This window comes from Muntiacus reevesi, chromosome 1 (genome assembly GCF_963930625.1).
Source record: "Muntiacus reevesi chromosome 1, mMunRee1.1, whole genome shotgun sequence".
NCBI classification, from domain to species: Eukaryota; Metazoa; Chordata; class Mammalia; order Artiodactyla; family Cervidae; genus Muntiacus; species Muntiacus reevesi.
The window spans coordinates 178,064,968-178,077,919 of record NC_089249.1 but is presented as its reverse complement, the minus strand read 5'-3'; the positions used below and the strand labels follow the sequence as shown (position 1 = coordinate 178,077,919).

The following is a 12,952-nucleotide window of genomic DNA, read 5'->3' as shown; positions in this document are numbered from 1 at the left end:
CCAACGCCTTGCAGGGCATCTGGGAGGGCGCACTGTGTTCTGTGCCTCTTCTCTGGATTGCTGTCCTGTCCCTAAGCTATTTTCCTGAAAACTCTTTGTCTTCTGAGACTGTTACCATTACACAGATGGTCTGAATAGTTTGGGATGTTCTGTTTGGCTTAATGCACTGCTGGCAGTGGTATCTGCAGCAACGTTGTCTCCAGGTGCCTGGATCAAGGGGGGCCTTGCCTGCGGGGCAACACCCCTTAAATGCCCGAGGCGGCTCGTGGGGGCCTTGTTCATGCAGGGTCTGATCCCGCAGGGTCTGCTTCCACAGGCCTGGGTGGGCCTGGGAGCAGGAGTGGGTCCTAAGCCCTGATCTGCCTCTGCAGGGCTCTGCCTTTGGGCTGCCTCCTGGCCTCAGTGGCTTCCTCTGCAGAGTGGGCTTGTGGGTGTTGGACCTCATGCTCTGGGGTGCTCTGAGGACCAGAAGCCCTTAGAGAAGGGTCCTGAGTGGAGGGGACTGGTCGTCACCACTATCAGCACCAGGTCTTGGCCTCACTTGGCACAGAGGAGACACAGGCTAGGGTCAGAACTGTGACTCATGCTCCCCCGCTCAGCCCAGGGGAGCGGGGTGTGGCTCCCCCCACCCGGCAGAGGGCCCCGGTCACCGTGGCACTGGGGGGGCTCGCTCCAGACGCCCTGTGGCTGGCACACCCGGATGTGGCTGGAGGCGCTTGGGCTGTAGCCTCGGTCACACGAGTACAGGGCCACCGAGCCCAGTCGGGTGCCGTTGAATCGCAGGGTGGCGTGCTTCACCTCGCTGGGGGGGCCACAGTCCACCTCTGCAAGGACACGGCGGCCCGGTCCTGCACTGCAGGCCCCTGCCTGGCCTCCCGCTGCTCTGACCCGAGCCCCTTGCTCCCCATGCAGCCTGTCCAGGGGACAGAACCGGCCCTCAGGGGCTGCTCAGAGGTTTCCTTCCCCTCCCTCCCCAGCCCCCTGCTGGGCCCTGCCCTGCCCTGGCCCCGACCCGGCCCACTCACCTGCCTGGCACCGGCGTCCTGTGTACCCTGCTTGGCAGTGGCAGGAGAAGTCTGTGCCCAGGTCCTCGCAGGTGCCCCCATTCATGCATGGGCTCCGGAAGCAGGGGGAGGGGGCTGCAAGGGCGCGGGGACCCCATTGTCCATCACTGTCTCCTCGAGGCACAGGGGCGTCCTGCCTCTTGCACCAGCTCTGCCTCCCGACCGCGGGGCTGTGAGGAGCTCCCCCTTACCTATCTCACAGTGCCGCCCTGAGAAGCCCGGGGGGCAGTCACACTTGTATTTGCCGATGTAGTGGAAGCAGGTGCCGCCGTTGTGACAGGGGCCCGAGGCGCACGAGTCTGGCTTCCCTGTAAGCAGAGGCACCCATCAGGCAGGGCCAGGGGTCGCGTGCACCCCCCCACCCCCGGTCCCTCCCGTCGTCCCTCCACACCCTCAGCAGGGGCGGTAGGGGGCTTGTGGGGTGCTCCTGATGAGCAGATGCAGGGGGCAGGGCAGGGGTCCCAGGCCAGCCCCTCCCCGCCCTCCTCAGGCCGGCGTGCCGCTGGGCCCGCACCGATCTCGCAGTGCCTGCCAGTGAAGCGGTAGGGGCAGTCGCAGTGGTACTCGCCACCAGCCTCCTTACACGTGCCTCCGTTCCTGCAGGGCCCGGAGCTGCACAGGCGCGGCCGGGCTGCCAGGGACAGACAGACAGACAGGCCGGTTGGCTGGGGCCAGCCTCCAGGCTCAGAGTGCCCGCAGGCCAGGGCTTCCAGTTAGCTGCTGCCCAGGGCCGAGCCAGTCAGGTGCTCCCCACTCGGCCCAGGGGCGCTGTGCCCGCCACCCCGCCCCCCGGCGCCTGCCTTCCCCACTCGGCCCGGGGGCCCTGCGCCCGCCGCCCCGCTGCCCCGCCCCCCTGTGCCTGCTGTTCCCACTTGGCCCGGGGGCCCTGTGCCCTCTGCTCTCTCCTCTGCCCAGGCTCTGCTGAGAAGCGGTGGAGAGCTGCCCCCACCGCCCTCCATTCCCCTCAGACCTGCATGTTTCCGTGCCTCACTGGGGGCCTTCCCTGGCCTTTGGGGGGCCCGCCACCCTCTTGTACTGGGGGCCTTCCCTGGCCCTTGGGGGGCCTGCCACCCTCTTGTACTTGGGGCCTTCCCTGGCCCTTGGGGGGCCCGCCACCCTCTTGTACTGGGGATGTCCCACCTTCACAGCTCAGCCAGCAGTGTAGACCCTCGGCCCCCTCAACGTTCTTGGGGGGAATGTGAGGCAGGAGGGCCCCCCCACACCCTGTGGGGCCTCACAGGATGCTTGTCCAGGTTCTGGCCACCCCCCCCACCATGTCCCTCCGCCCCCTCTGGGGACGCCTTGGCCAAGGCATGCATGACCTTGGTGGCCCGTGCCCAGAATCAGCCTGCTCTCTGGAAAGCCCTCCCCCGCAGGGTGGGGAGGCCATGGGTGCTGTGGTCGGAGCCCCAGGGACGCAGTCTCAAGGCCGCCGTGGGAGCGGCAGAGGCAGGGGTTCAGGTTTCAGCTCTCTGGACACATGAGGCAGCAGGAAGGCTGGACGGGCCCCAGGCCAAGCCCGGGAGGACAGACGTGGGCATACAGGCCAGGCAGCCAGCACCTTGGGCCCCGACCAGGGGACGCTGGGTCCCTCAAGAGAGTCCTGAGTGCTGCTTCCAGCTGCTGGAGGGACAGTCCTGGGCGGGGAAGGTGAGCACAGCGACGCCCACAGTGCATTTGCTGACGAGCGCTTACATTCTTAAGCGGCTAACCTCTGTGATTAAGTTGTAAAATGTCGACATTCTCCAATTGCATTACATTTATAAAGTCGACTCCGTGGACATGAATCTGACAAACTCTGGGAGATGGTGAAGGACAGGGAAGCCTGGCGTGCTGCAGTCCATGGGGTCACAGAGAGTCAGACACAACTGAGCGACTGAACAACACTGAATTTTTTTGTCAATCAGTGATTGCAAAATCCACAGGAAAAACTGAGCAGGAAGGGAGTGCGCTGTGAGGAGAGTGCCACGAGGAGAGCGCCACGAGGAGAGCGCTGTGACGAGCAGGAGCCCCCACCCCCCTAAGCTGCCGTGCCCCACCTTTCTCACAGTGGCGGCCGTGGAAGCCCCGCGGGCACTCGCACGTGTAGGAGTCTTCGTGCGCATCACAGGAACCTCCGTTGAAGCAGGGGTCGGAGTCACACGGCGACGGCAGCGCTGTGGGGCAGAGGGCGGTCATCCAGGCGTCCTGACCAGAACCGTTGCCAGAGTCTTGAGTCCTCATACTGGGCTCGGAGGCCCCCCTAGAATTTCTTCTATCACATTTTTTATTTTTCTAGATTTTGCCTTTGCTCTTCTGTGAGCTGGGACTGAGCTGTGGTCCACAGGAGTCCTGGTGTCAGGACCACCTGATACCACGTCACCACCATCACACGTGACGACTCACTACCCAAGTCACTCGGTATCTGCACCAACACATACGCGTGCAAACATGCTTCTCCGCGGGCTCTTGTCAGGCGTTAACATCCCAGCAGGCGAGCTGGAAGGCACCTAGTGACGCTCACACGTGGCCTGCAGTGGGTGGAGCAGGGTGCGTGGCCAGGCTGCCCACCCCCAGGTCCCCTCACAGGCCTCCTCCTGCTGCACCCCGACCTCCCAGCACATTCTCCCCCGCCAGCCTCCAGGCAGGCCCCACTCACAGTGGCTGACGTTATGGTCGGTGTGGCAGACACACAGGTAGCTCCCGCCGTACTCCATGCAGTAGCCGCCGTCTGGGCACTGCGTGTTCATGTTGCAGGGTGTGGCCGTGACCTCTGCACACGAGGGGGAGGCCCAGGGGCTCACCGTGGTTTCCGGGATTCTCAGGGCAGGGCAGGACAGAGCCCCTGTCCCCACCCTGGGCACTCACCAAATTCGCAGAGGAGCCCGAAGAAGCCTGGCGGGCACTGGCAGAGGGTGCTGTTGGCCCCCAGGCACCTGCCACCGTTGCGGCACTCACAGCCGCTGGGGGTTCCTGCCACGGAGGGAGGGGCAGAGGCCTCAGTGTGGGGGCGCCCTCTCGACCACTGTCCCACAAAGCCTGCTGTGCAGCCCCCTCCCCACCCCCAGCTCCTCTCCATGGGTGTCCACATGCACAGCCCGCAGGGCCCCCACCCTGGCAGCCCGGCCCACACGCACTCTCCCTGCAGTCGAGGCCCATGAAGCCTTCAGGGCATTCGCACACGTAGCCCTGATCTGCATCCACACAGGTGCCTCCATTCTGGCAAGGGGCTGAGAGGCAGGCGTCGGGCACTGGGTGGTGTCCTGCAAGAAAGCCAGTGGTCACCCAAGGCCTGGCAGAGGGCCTGGGCTGGGAGTGGGTTAACAGGGCCTTGGACCAGAGAGGAGGTGTGTTAACCTCTGTTCTTTGTGCCAAGTGCCTGGAGACTGGGCTTCCGCAGTCCTCAGTCCCAAACTCCCTCTCTGGAGCAGAAGCTGGAGTGCAGAGGGGCTTGTGGTACACCAAGGGCCTGGCTGAGGCCAGAGTCTCCAAGCGTTGCTCATCAAGCACCTCTGTTAGTTAAATGTTCAGGGTTTTCCAGGTATCTTTCTGTTGTTGATTTCTAGTTTAATTTTGCTGGGGTCAGAGAACACAGTCCTTTTCAGTTTATTGAGCCTCATTTTATGGCCGATGGGGTTGTCTGTCATGGTGAAGGCTTTGCAAGCCCTGGAAGGAACATGGGTGTCTGTGAATATCAGTCAGGCTGGGTCGGCCAGCAGTGCTTCCTTGTCCCTGTATCCTGGCTGGTCTCCGTGCTTGTGTCCTCTGAGCTGCTGAGAGGCCGTCTGAAAAGCATCTTTGTTTCATCTTAATTTCTGAAAGACAGTGTTTCTGGGTATACAGCACTAGTGTGATATCTTATTTCTTTCAGGGCTTTAAGGGTTCTGTCCCACTGTCACCCGACCTGCATTGACTCTGATGATGAGTCTGCTGTCATCCTTGTGTCTCTGTGTCTTTTCTCTCTAGCTACTTTTAATATTTCCTGTTTGTTGTTGTTGCTGTTGCTCAGTTGCTCAGTCATGTCTGCCTCTTTGTGGCTCCATAGACTGCAGCACACCAGGCTTCCCTGTTTTCACTATTTTCGGGAACTTTCTCAAACTCATGTTCCTTGAGTTGGTGATGCCATCCAACCATCTCCTCCTCTGTCACCCACTTCTCCTGCCTTCAATCTTTCCCAACATCAGGATCTTTTCTGATGAGTGAGCTGTTCACATCAGGTGGCCAAAGTATTGGAGCTTCAGCATCAGTCCTTCCAGTGAATATTCAGGGTTGATTCCTCCTAGGATTGACCAGTTTGATCTCCTTTCAGTCCAAGGGACTCTCAAGAGTCTTCTCCAATGTCACAGTTTGAAAACATCAATTCTTCGGCACTCAGCCTTCTTTATAGGTCTAACTCTCACATCCATACATGACTACTGGAAAAACGATAGCTTTGACTGTGTGGACCTTTGTCAGTAAAGTAATGTCTCTCTTTTTAATATGCTGTCTAGGTTTGTCATAGCTTTTCTTTCAAGGAGCAAGCATCTTTTAATTTTATGGCTGCAGTCACCATCTGCAGTGATTTTGGAGCCCAAGAAAATAGTCTGTCACTATTTCCATTGTTTCCCTATCTATTTGCCATGAAGTGATGGGACCAGATGCCATGATCTTAGTTTTTGAATGTTGAGTTTTAAGCCAGCTTTTTCACTCTCCTCTTTCACCTTCATCAAGAAGATCTTTAATTCCTCTTTGCTTTCTGCCATAAGGGTGGTATCATCTGCATATCTGAGATTATTGATATTTCTCCTGGCAATCTTGATTCCAATCTATGATTCATCCAGCTCAGCATTTTGCCTGATGTACTCTGCATAAAAGTTAAATAATCAGGGTGACAATATACCGCCTTGATGCACTGCTTTCCCAATTTTAAACCGGTCTGTTGTTCCATGTTTGGTTCTAACTTTTGCTTCTTGACCTGCATACAGGTTTCTCAGGAGGCAGGTAAGGCAGTCTGGTATTCCCATCTTTTTAAGAATTTTCCAGTTTGTTGTGATCCACACAGTCAAAGGCTTTAGTGTTGTCAATGAAGCAGAAGTAGATGTTTTCATGGAATTCTCTTGCTTTTTCTGTGATCTAATACATATTGGCAGTTTGATCTGTGGTTCCTCTGCCTTTTCTAAATCCAGCTTGTGCATCTGGAACTTCTCAGTTCATGTAGTGGTTTTCAGCAATTTGATTTATGTTGGGCTTTGTATGGTTTTCTTCATGTTTTTCTTGAATTTTGGGTTTTCATTTTCATCAGACTTAGAAAATGTTTGGCTGTTGCTTTTTCACACATGTTTTCTGCACCCCTTCAGCCCATCCCTCCTTCAGGGGCTCCAGGGCCACACCTGCTGGACCGCATGGTGTCCGCACACAGGCCCTGCCTCACTGCTGTCCTTCCACCTTCTCCTCTCTGGGCTGCATGTCGAGTTGTTTCCATTTTTCTCTTCAAGATCATTGACCTTTCCTTCTGCAGTGTCTAACCTGCTATTAACACCATCCAGTGTCTTTTTTGTTTTTTGTTTTTTTTTTTCAGATTTATGTTTTTTATCTCTAGAAGCTTTTTTTTTTATATCATCTACTTCTCATTATGTCTTTTCCCTCAACAGTCTTGAACATATGGCACATGCATGTTCATGATGGATGATAAAACATTTGTATTTTTGCTGATTCTCTGGCCATCTCTGGCCACTGTTTCTTTTGATCTATTTTACTTCTGGCTGTAAGTCATACACTCTCAACATTTTGTATGCCTGGTAACTTTTGGGTGGGTATTTTGGAGTCCTGGATTCTGTTATATTCATCTAAAGAGTTTAGAATTTTATTCTGACATATGGTTAAATTCAGTGTAGTTCAGTTGCTCAGTCGTGCCCAACTCTTTGCAAACCCATGGACTGCAGCACGCCAGGTTTCCCTGTCCATCGCCAACTCCTGGAGTTTACTCAAACTCTTGTCCATCGCGTCGGTGATACTATCCAATCATCTCATCCTCTGTCATCCCCTTCTCCTCCTGCTTTCAATCTTTCCCAGCATCAGGGTCTTTTCCAATGACTCAGTTCTTTGCATCAGGTGGTCAAAGTATTGGAGTTTCAGCTTCAGCATCAGTACTTCCAATGAATATTCAGGACTGATCTCCTTTAGGATGGACTGGTTGGATCTCCTTGCAGTTTAAGGGACTCTCAAGAGTCTTCTCCAACACCACAGGTCAAAAGCATCAATTCTTTGGCACTCAGGTTTCTTTATAGTCCAACTCTCACATCCATACATGACTACTGGAAAAACCATAGCCTTGACTAGACAGATCTTTGTTGGTAAAGTATGCCTGTGCTTTCAATACGCTGTCTAGGTTTGTTATAGCTTTTCTTCCAAGGAGCAACCAGCATTTAAAACAACATGCAGTAGAACAGAAGCGAGCAGACTTCATCATGTGTAGTAGAGATCAGGCCAGGGTTTGTTTCCTGGCACGGTGAGGGCTCTGGGGCAGGGAGAAGAGGCAATAAACAGCCAAGAATCTGCTGAGGGGGCGGGGCCTTGGGAGTGTGGCCATCCATCTCAGAGAGGGGAGCAGACTGCCTGGGCCTCCCAGCACGTAGACAGCAGAGCCCAGACCAGAGCCCACCCACAGGAGCTGCAACACGGCCATTACCTGTCTCACAGCGAGGTCCCTCGAAGGGTTCCGCACACAGGCAGGTGAAATTCCCCACCAGGTCGACACATGAGCCTCCGTTCAGGCAAGGGTCGGAGCTGCACTCGTCCACGTCTGCAGGTGGCAGAGGTGGGGGCTCGGCTCCACACCAGCCTCTGCCCCCGCAGCACCCCGCCCCGCCCTGCCCCCGCCTCTCCCCGCTGCCGGCCGGCCGCAGGCGCGCTCACCTGTCTCGCAGGCCGCCCCTGTGTAGCCCGCTGGGCACACACACGCCGCAGCGCTGCCCTCCGCCCGGCACCAGCCGCCGTTCTGACACTCGCTGTCGTCACATGGAGACTGCGCTGCCAGCACAGTGTGCAAGGCCGTGGGGCTCCCGGCTGTGCGGCCCGGGCTCCCGCCTAGCCGCAGCCCCGACCCTCGGGCTGCGCGTGGGAGGCCTGGCTGTCTTCAGGGAGCAGTGGGCCCTGGGGTCCAGGGCTGTCCCCGGCCACTAGCAGTGAGTGCTTGTCTGAACTGGGTTTATCCCAGCAGATGGCAGGGGCACGGGGGTGAAGGGACCCAGCTTCCAGCATCCTGGGTGGTCCCTGTCTCTGGGACCATGACCCCACCAGAGCAGGGCTGGGCATGGGTGGGAGCAGGGAGACTTGAGGCAGCCAGCGCCCACGCCCCTGCTGGCCGCTGCCCGGTGACCCGGCTGGCATGGACTCTGGGCGCCGAGGCGGGTCCAGAGACCAGGGAGGCTGGTTGGGGGCTGGGGCTGCTGCTGCAGGTATTGCTGTGGTGGCCATGGAGAGGCCAAGGCTCAGGGCTGCTGGCACTGCCCCACGGCCCCCAGGGCCCTGCTGGCCTGGACACGTGTCTACACACCAGAGTCAGACACTTGAAAACATTCCCTGTGGCCCCAAGTCTCCAGTAGAAATGTTTTTCTGGCTGATACTGGTGTGGGTGTTACCTGTTCCCCTTTGATTTAACAGTGTTGCGTTTCTAAATGACAATTTACGTTCGTGAGTGTCTGGGGGGAGTGTCTCTGGCTGAGCTGATGGGGGTCAGGGGCCACCAGGCTCTGATCTTAAGGGCTCCATCTGTTGGGCTCCCCTAGCAGCTTCCACCATCGCTCACCAAACCGCAGTGTGGGCTGCAGTTTGGGAGCAACAAGAGGGTCTTGAGAAAGACCTCAACCCATGGCTGGGCTGTGAGAGTCCCAGGGTGGGGAGAACCAGCCTCCACTCCTGCCAGGAGCCCCTGGGGGCACAGGTCCTAGAGTGAGAGGGTCTGCGAGCAGGCCCTGCCCTGTTCAAGGCCTCGCGGGTCTGAGTGTGTGCTCAGTTCTCCTGCCACACCCCGGGGCGGGGCCTCTCCTCTGGACTCCTGCACCCCCCACCCCACCCCGCCACTGCTTTTCCAGCCACCCCCATTTGGGGCAAGGCCCCCTGCAGTGTGTCGACCTGCCGCCCCCACCCCGGTTGGGCAGGACCGTCCCGGGCACCTGTGGCCCCTGGCTCGTGGGGCTGGCGGGCTGCTCTTACCTGTCTCACAGGTGGGTCCCCTGAACCCGGCTGGGCACTGGCAGCTGAAGCTGTTGACGCTGTGTGTGCAGGTCCCACCGTTCTGACACGGGCGGGAAGCGCACTCATTCACGTCTGGAAAACGGGCGGCTGAAGCCTCAGTGGAGGGACGCCTGGGAGGGCCGGCCCGCCAGGGCTGGGCGGGCTCACGGCCCTGGAGCTGCTGTGTCTGGCTCCCCAACGGTGTCCGTGCACGCCGCCCAGGACGCGGGGACGGAGACCCTGGGCTGCAGATTACGGAACCTCTGGGGCAATGTGGGGGGGCTTCCTCCCGGGGCTGGTTCCTCCAAGGGGCGGGGAAGGGGGGGGGGGAAGCTCACCCAGGTGGCACGTCCTCCCCGTGAAACCCGAGAGGCAGGAGCAGGTATAGGAGGGGTTGCCCGTGACGCAGTCGTCGATGCACTTGCCGCCGTTGAGACAGGGACGCAAGGCCTGGCACACGGAGGCTGCGGACACACGGAGGGCAGAGCGTCAGCCCGGCCCGGAGCCCCCCTGGGGGAGGTGCTGTGCCGCCCGCAGCCGCCCAGCGAGCACCCATGGTTTCCCTGGCTTAGGGGACGGGCAGCCGGCAGAGCAGCTTGTGGGGCCCTACGCGCTGCAGGGGCAAGGCACGGAAACGCACCATTACTAAGCACACTCGGGGACTTCCCTGGCGGTCCAGTTGTTAGGACTCTGTGCTTTCACTGCTGGGGGTGCGGGTTCAGTCCCTGGTCAGAGAACTAAGATCCTGCAAGCTGCATAGCTTGGCCAAAAACAAAACAAAACAACCAGGCACACATGGGCAGGAAAAAGAGTGTCCCGGGGTTTCCGCTCTCCCATTTCTAGGAGGGCCCAGGGAAAGCTGGCTGGCGTCCAGAGGTGGGGGGGTGGGGGTCGTTCGTGGAAGGGCCCTCCGCTCCCGAGAGCCGCCGATGCTGTGGGGGTCTCCGAGGCCCACACCTGCCCGCTGACCATTCTCCAGCCATCCGGGCACTCTGGCCATGTGGGGCTTGGCTGCCTGAGCCGTTTCTGGGCCAGCCCTTCTGCGGGGTGTGGGTGCCCCTCGTCTCAGGGGTGGGTGCCCCGCCTCCCAGGGGTGAACCACCCTCCCTTCCTGGCCACCCCAACTGACGCATACAGGCTTCATCTTCTGGGCCTGAGGTGTGCTGGGGTCCCCAGGGGACTGGTCCCCTGCACTCCACCCTCACGGCACTGCACTCCTGGGGCCTCTGCGCCTGCGAGTTTTGGGGGCCCAGCAGTGCCCCCCATCTGCTGCCCACAGAGGCCTGGGATGGGGGGAAGGATCTTCACATGGTAACGGTCCCCAGGGGACTGAACGGACCCTCTTCTGAAGACCCCATTCCTCAGGGTCAGAGCCTGCAGCCTCTGCAGGGCAGCATGCACCCGCCCACTCCTGCTCACCCACCTGCACCCACACTTCACTCCTCAACCACAGCCCAAGCCCTGGCCTCTGGCAGGTGCCAGATCTCTCTGCTGCTCGCCCACAGGATGGTGACTGGGTGACTTCCCCACGCCCTGAACCCCACTGTCCTGAGCCAGGTGGACGGGGGTGGGGGAGAGGGTCGTGCTGTCCTTCTGGGGTGCAAGAGGGCTTTTCACCCCCAGGGCAGGGGGCGAAACCAGTGGCCCCCACGCTGGCTCTTACTCCGTGCCCTGCTGAGCCGGTGGCTCGGGCTCTGTCACCAGGGCTGTGTCCAGTTCTCGGTGTAGTGTGCGCCTGCCCCCCGCCCCCAGACCCCCGCGGGTGTGCGCGCCTGCCCCCCGCTCCCAGCCACCCCCAGGTGTGTGCGCCTGCCCCCCGCCCCCAGACCCCCGCGGGTGTGCACGCCTGCCCCCCGCCCCCAGCCCCCCCAGGTGTGCGCGCCTGCCCCCCCAGGACGCCCCCCGGATGTGCGCGCCTGCCCCCCCCAGGACCACCCCCCCCCCGGGTGTGCGCGCCTGCCCCCCCAGGACCACCCCCCCCCCCGGGTGTGCGCGCCTGCCCCCTGTCCCCAGACCCCCGCGGGTGTGCGCGCCTGCCCCCAGCCCCAGCCCCGCCCCCGGGTGTGCGCGCCTGCCCCCCCGCCCCCAGCCCCCCCCAGGTGTGCGCGCCTGCCCCCCCAGGACCCCCCCCGGGTGTGCGCGCCTGTCCCCCCAGGACCACCCCCACCCCGGGTGTGCGCGCCTGCCCCCCGCCCCAGCCTCGCCCCCGGGTGTGCGCGCCTGCCCCCAGCCCCAGCCCCGCCCCTGGGTGTGCGCGCCTGCCCCCAGGCGGGTCTGGGGGCTGCTCTATGCTGGGTTCGTACTTGGGACAGCGTTCAGGAGAGCAGCCCCTCTCTGTGGCCGTGGTCGTCATGGGAGTGGGAGGTGGTCTTGGCGGGGCGGGGCGGGGGTCTCAGCATCTGGCTCACCGGCCCCAGACTTGGCGGGGGCAGTGATCAGCAGTCCTCCACGGATGCTGGAGGGGCTGCACCAGTCATTGAGCCCCGCCCCGCCCCGCCTCTGCCGTTTATAAGTAGGGTTGCAGGAGGGTCTGCAACTCAGGGTCACACGGTTGGGGGGTGAGTGTGGCAGGAACACACCCTTCTGCGGTCAGTCCCGCTGTTTCCACTGGCCATGTGCTCGACCTTGGGGTGGACCCTGCTCCCGTCTGCTCTGAGTTCCGTCAGGGGCCCCGCCCAACCCGCCCAGCACCAAGTCCCACCAAGAAGCAAGGCTGGGAAATGGGTGGAAGAGGGCTGTCCCAGAGTTCCCGAGGACACAGGCGTCCACGCAGGGGCGCTCAGGACGCCCTGGGGGCACTTTACCGCCACGCCTCCCGTTTACACCGCCAACCGAGGTCTCCAGCAAATCTCCCCCACCCCATAGCAGAGGCAGGAAGTCTCCCGGGGTGACTGAGGCTCTCCCGAGGTGAGCCCGGGCGCAGGGAACCCAGGTGGCCAGAGTCACGCGTCCCCAGGGCGGCGCCCGGGGCGCCCCACCTCTCCCCACCAGCCTCCCCAGGCCCCGCCCCGCCCCGCCCGCCCGCCACCCGGGCGCTCGCTCCATCCTCTTACTTGTATGGCCGCAGCCCCCCACGCGCACCTGGGCATCATCGATTCTGAACGCCCAGCGCCCGGGCACGCCCACGTTGGTGGTGGTCTCCACCTCCGCCATGTCCGCCGTGCGCGAGCCGGGGATGCTGAAGTAGCGCCGCCCGTCTCCCGCGTTGAAGCCGGCCTGGGGGCGGGTTTGGAGAGGGGGGCGGGGGCGGGCTGGGTCTGCAGGTCTCCCCAAAGCTCCCAAGGCCCACCTCCCGCGCGGTGGCCTCGAGCTGGGAGCACTAAAGGGTCAGGCGTGTCCGCGCCCCCCTGTATCTCAGCCGGTCCCGCCCTAACCCGTGGCTCCTCCTGCGCTGACCTTGTGGGGTCCTGGTCCCGGCAGCCCCCCTCCCCCCCACCGCCCTTCCTGCTCACTCCTGGGCTTCTGGGCCTCGCCTGGGGCCAGGGGCCAGTGTGATCTTAGAAGAAAGTAGAGTGCTGGCAGGGGGCGCGGAGCGCTCCCAGACCCTGGGCGGCTCACTTGACCGCCCTCCACGCCTGGGATCTTCTCTGGGCACTGACCCTCAGAGCAGGGCCGCGGCCAGGCCACCCGGGCGCAGCCGGGCACACAGAGCTCTGTCCCGGCGGCAGCTAGCGCTGTCAGGCTGGCCGTGTGCG

The 12,952-nt window shown here is 61.4% G+C and overlaps 1 protein-coding gene across 7 annotated transcripts in view; it reads right to left on the bottom strand.

The window, feature by feature from the left end:
- Positions 1 to 12,952, bottom strand: part of SNED1 (sushi, nidogen and EGF like domains 1) — an 80,125-nt gene that overhangs the window by 30,758 nt on the left and 36,415 nt on the right. For all 7 annotated transcript variants that reach the window (XR_010660828.1, XR_010660829.1, XM_065917200.1 and 4 more), the window contains exons 4-16: positions 12,311 to 12,473; positions 9,596 to 9,721; positions 9,237 to 9,350; positions 7,938 to 8,051; positions 7,711 to 7,824; positions 4,181 to 4,306; positions 3,912 to 4,016; positions 3,703 to 3,816; positions 3,104 to 3,220; positions 1,579 to 1,695; positions 1,256 to 1,372; positions 1,026 to 1,139; positions 651 to 824 (exon numbers count right to left, since the gene is read on the bottom strand). Coding sequence is in view for 5 of the 7 variants with exons in the window: in XM_065917200.1 (XP_065773272.1) it covers positions 651 to 824; positions 1,026 to 1,139; positions 1,256 to 1,372; positions 1,579 to 1,695; positions 3,104 to 3,220; positions 3,703 to 3,816; positions 3,912 to 4,016; positions 4,181 to 4,306; positions 7,711 to 7,824; positions 7,938 to 8,051; positions 9,237 to 9,350; positions 9,596 to 9,721; positions 12,311 to 12,473 (1,615 nt within the window). In the remaining 2 variants the exon portion in view is untranslated. The remainder of the gene's footprint in view (positions 1 to 650; positions 825 to 1,025; positions 1,140 to 1,255; positions 1,373 to 1,578; positions 1,696 to 3,103; positions 3,221 to 3,702; positions 3,817 to 3,911; positions 4,017 to 4,180; positions 4,307 to 7,710; positions 7,825 to 7,937; positions 8,052 to 9,236; positions 9,351 to 9,595; positions 9,722 to 12,310; positions 12,474 to 12,952) is intronic.